At 37.8% G+C, this 4,103-nt stretch overlaps 1 protein-coding gene across 1 annotated transcript; it reads left to right on the top strand.

Annotated features, from left to right (window-relative positions):
• Positions 1–540: 540 nt before the first annotated feature.
• LOC131047443 (putative leucine-rich repeat receptor-like serine/threonine-protein kinase At2g24130) lies at positions 541–3,844 on the top strand. The gene is made up of 2 exons (XM_057981330.2): positions 541–3,141; positions 3,252–3,844. Exons 1-2 carry the CDS (start codon positions 549–551, stop codon positions 3,704–3,706), a joined length of 3,048 nt encoding a protein of 1,015 aa, XP_057837313.2. The 5' UTR covers positions 541–548; the 3' UTR covers positions 3,707–3,844.
• Positions 3,845–4,103: the final 259 nt, after the last annotated feature.

Raw genomic sequence — 4,103 nt, 5'->3', positions numbered from 1 at the left:
TTGGGTCACTTGGAAATGGTCTTCGCTTTGTCTAATGCCTTCCCATGGGGCTATATCAGATGGACTATCTTCTCTTGTTAAACGCAAGATGGCTAAATGGAGCCCTCCCCCCTTCCCTTCATTCAAAATTCAGTTTGATGGGGCTTCTAAGGGGAATCCGGGAAGGTTTGGTGTTGGAGCAGTTATTTTTTATCATTCTTCTAAGATCATTAAAGCCGTGGGAAAACATATTGGTCAGGGTGCTAATAATGTGGCCGAGTTCCAGGCTTTATCCTTTGGGCTTGATCTCGCTCTTTCATTAAACATAAAAGATATTGTTATTGAAGGATACCACTTGATTAGTCACAGATTATGAACCCTATAATTAGCGACAGATTATGCACCCAATAACTGCCCTTCGAATGATGCCGAACTTCTCATAATGTCAAAATCCTAAAGCGATAGAAAATTACAAGCGGTACCCACGTACTCCGTGTATTTTATTTATATGATAACTTCTTATGACAAATTTCATGAGAACTTCCTTTGCTACTCTAACAATGAAGATCATGATGATGCTTCCTCTGCTAATCTTTTTCTCTCTCTCTGCGCTGCCTCCTCACACGGCAGAGTCTTCCAATCATTCTGATGAACAAGCTCTCATGGCTTTCAAAGCTGCTATCTCTCACGATCCATATAATTCCTTACTCCATTGGTCTCCCAATCACACCTTCTGTAACTGGACTGGCATTACATGCTCTTCTCGTCGACAGCGTGTGGTTTCCTTGAATCTCACTGGTATGGGATTACTTGGCCCCATCTCTCCATTTCTCGGAAATCTTTCCTTCCTCAGAGTACTTGCTCTACGATATAATAGCTTTCACGGCCATATTCCATATCAGCTTGGAAGGCTATTTCGCTTGAGAACGCTTCGGTTGTCTGATAACAATTTAAGTGGAAGCATTCCACCTGAATTTAGTCTTCTTTCAAATTTAGAAGCCTTGAGATTACATGCAAACATATTGACAGGTATTATCCCATCTTTCTTAGGAAACATGTCCTTTCTAAACATCCTTGTCTTGTCCGAAAATCTACTCCAAGGCGGTATTCCTGCCGAGTTGGGTATGCTTAGTCAGCTAAAATGGCTTAATCTTGGCTTCAACAACTTAATGGGGCCGATCCCCCCTGCCCTTTCAAATTGCACCCGTCTCCAAACTTTGAAGCTCTATTATAACAACTTAAACGGCCCAATTCCATGGGAGTTTGGAAGGCTGTCAGAGTTGCAACAAGTGCTTTTGGGGACCAACCAACTCAGTGGAGAAATACCCCGCTCAGTGGGGAATTGGACTCAGCTGGAAGCGCTGCATTTGGGGACCAACCAACTGAGTGGCACAGTGCCCCTGGAATTTGGTAAAATGCAGCAGCTGAGACGGTTCAATTTGTGGAGAAATAATTTTGTAAGTGGAAGCAGCGATTTGCCTATTCTAACAGTGCTAACTAATTGCTCCAGCTTGAAAACTCTTGTATTGGGATTTAATCATCTCACTGGCGTCTTGCCCACTTCAGTTGGTCGCCTTTCAAATTCACTCTATTCTTTATATTTGAACTTAAATGAAATTGGGGGAAGCATACCAAATGAGATTGGTAACCTAACAAACCTGGCAACATTAGATCTAAGTGCAAACCGATTCAATGGGACCATTCCATCTGCACTTGGCAAACTTCCAAATCTGGAAAGATTATATCTAGAGGCAAACAATTTGCAGGGAAGAATTCCAGAAAGTTTTGGACAATCAATAAGGCTTGGATTGTTGTCACTCAGTGAGAATATGCTTTCAGACCAAATTCCAGATAGTCTTGGCGAGCTTCCACAATTAAGAGACCTTATTCTTTATCGCAATCAACTATCAGGCAAAATACCTGCCAGTTTAGGGAAATGTAAGACATTGGAGAGGGTGGACTTTTCCCACAACAAACTAACAGGAGACATACCTCCTGAAGTTGCAGGTCTTCAAAATCTCCAGTTATATTTCAATGTTTCCAACAATTTCTTGCAAGGTTCTATTTTGGAAATAAGTAAAATGGTTATGGTTTTAGCTATAGATCTTTCTCAAAACAATTTCTCGGGTGTCATACCTAGTGCACTAGCAAGCTGCAAGGGTTTGGAACATCTAAATCTTTCTTGGAATGCATTTGAGGGGCCAATCCCTGCATCACTAGCAGATCTGCAAAATCTGCAGGACATGGATCTTTCTCGCAATAATTTGTCAGGTATGATACCGGTGACTTTCAAAAAGATGAAAATGCTCCGACATTTCAATCTCTCTTCAAACCAGTTGACTGGAGAGGTCCCAAAGGAAGGAGCTTTCGCAACACTCGATGCCTCAGAAGTTATGGGAAATCTTGGCCTCTGTGGTGGATGGATAAACTTGCCACCATGCTCTCATTCCAATCACAAACAGCCATCTGTCTCCAAAAAGGTGATTATTCCTGTCATAGTAGGCATTGCAATTTTGATCATGTCTCTTCTATTGGTAGTATTTTCTTATATATTATGTAGACATTCTAGTACCCCTGCTCTCAATGTATGGCCTCCAAAAATTTCATATGAAGAACTTGTAGATGCAACTGGTGGGTTTAGTGATGAAAATCTTTTAGGAATTGGTAGCTTTGGGTCAGTTTATAAAGGAATTCTAAAGAATGGTACAAGTATTGCTGTTAAAGTTTTCAAGTTGCAAGATCAACATGCTCACCAAAGTTTTAGCAGAGAATGCAATGCATTAAAGAGAGTTCGACATCACAATGTAATAAAAATAATTTCAGCATGCTCCAATCTTGATTTCAAAGCCTTAATTCTTCCATTCATGTCAAATGGAAGTTTAGAGAGATGGTTGTATCATTCAGAAGGAGGTAGATGCAGATTAAATTTGAATGATCGAATAAGGATAGCAATGGAGATAGCAGAAGGAATGACATATCTTCACCATTATTGCTTTGTTCAAGTGATTCACTGTGACCTCAAGCCCAATAATGTCCTATTAGGAGATGACATGACTTCATACATAGCAGATTTTGGCCTTTCCAATATTATTTTCAGCAATTCCATGGATTCTTTGACTTCTACAGATGCACTTAAAGGATCTGTTGGCTACATTGCACCAGGTATATATTTCTCATTATTTCATTATGCATTTTTGCTAGTTTTCTTTATCTTATACATCATCAAATTCTTCAAATGACAGTCTTTGATCCTTGTTTATTTGTTATTATAGAATATGGAATAGGTGGAAAGCTTACTACAAAAGGAGATGTATATAGTTATGGAATTTTAATTCTAGAGTTGTTCACAAGGAGGAGACCAACAGATGATATGTTCACTGAAGGAATCAATCTACAAAAATGGATAGAAATGCATTTTCCAAATAGAATCTCAGATGTGGTGGATAATTGTTTGCTTATAGATGCTCATGAATCAGGGACATCAATGGTAATAGAATGCCTTACTCAATTTATGCAAATTGGGCTCTTTTGCACAAGGGAGTCACCTCAAGAGCGACCTGATATGACTGAGATAGTTGAGAGATTAAATACAATCAGAGGTGCATTTCTTGGTACACCTAAAACTCCTCAATTACCAATAGACATCTCACCTTTTCTTGACAATACAAGAGATATAAATATGGCTGGTTCAGGGAACAATGAAGGTTCATCTACATCTACTTCCTAGGTCTACATAAATATTGTTGTTTTGTTTGCTAGTCAACTAGATAATAATAATGTCCATGTATTATATTTTGTAGTTCATTATATATAGTGAGGAGATGAAATAATGTTTAGATTGTGATATTTATAATGTATAGAATATTGTGACATTATTTATGATATATTTGAAATTGTGAGCAAAAAGGAGATGTGCATGTTGTTTATTTTCAGTTATATCAATCATACAAATTAATTTTTTTATAATATTAGTTGTATTTTATTTTTTATTGAGAAGATATTATAATGGTAAATTTTGTATATCTATGACATTTTTTATATGGCTATTTTAAGAGAATGCTTTAATGCATGTATATATTGTAAAATGACACAATCTAGTGTAAAGTTTGGGCTTGATCATTTAC

The sequence above is a fragment of the Cryptomeria japonica genome, chromosome 8 (assembly GCF_030272615.1).
Source record: "Cryptomeria japonica chromosome 8, Sugi_1.0, whole genome shotgun sequence".
Classification (NCBI taxonomy): domain Eukaryota; kingdom Viridiplantae; phylum Streptophyta; class Pinopsida; order Cupressales; family Cupressaceae; genus Cryptomeria; species Cryptomeria japonica.
Note: the sequence above shows the minus strand (reverse complement) of the source record. Positions and strands in the feature narration are given on the sequence as shown.

What these genes read in the sequence shown, in the direction of transcription:
- LOC131047443 (XM_057981330.2), top strand. Translation starts at nt 549, where the DNA reads ATGATGATGCTTCCTCTGCTAATCTTTTTCTCTCTCTCTGCGCTGCCT. An exon ending in TGTTGGCTACATTGCACCAG is followed by an intron (nt 3,142 to 3,251) that starts GTATATATTTCT and finishes TTGTTATTATAG; the next exon opens with AATATGGAATAGGTGGAAAG.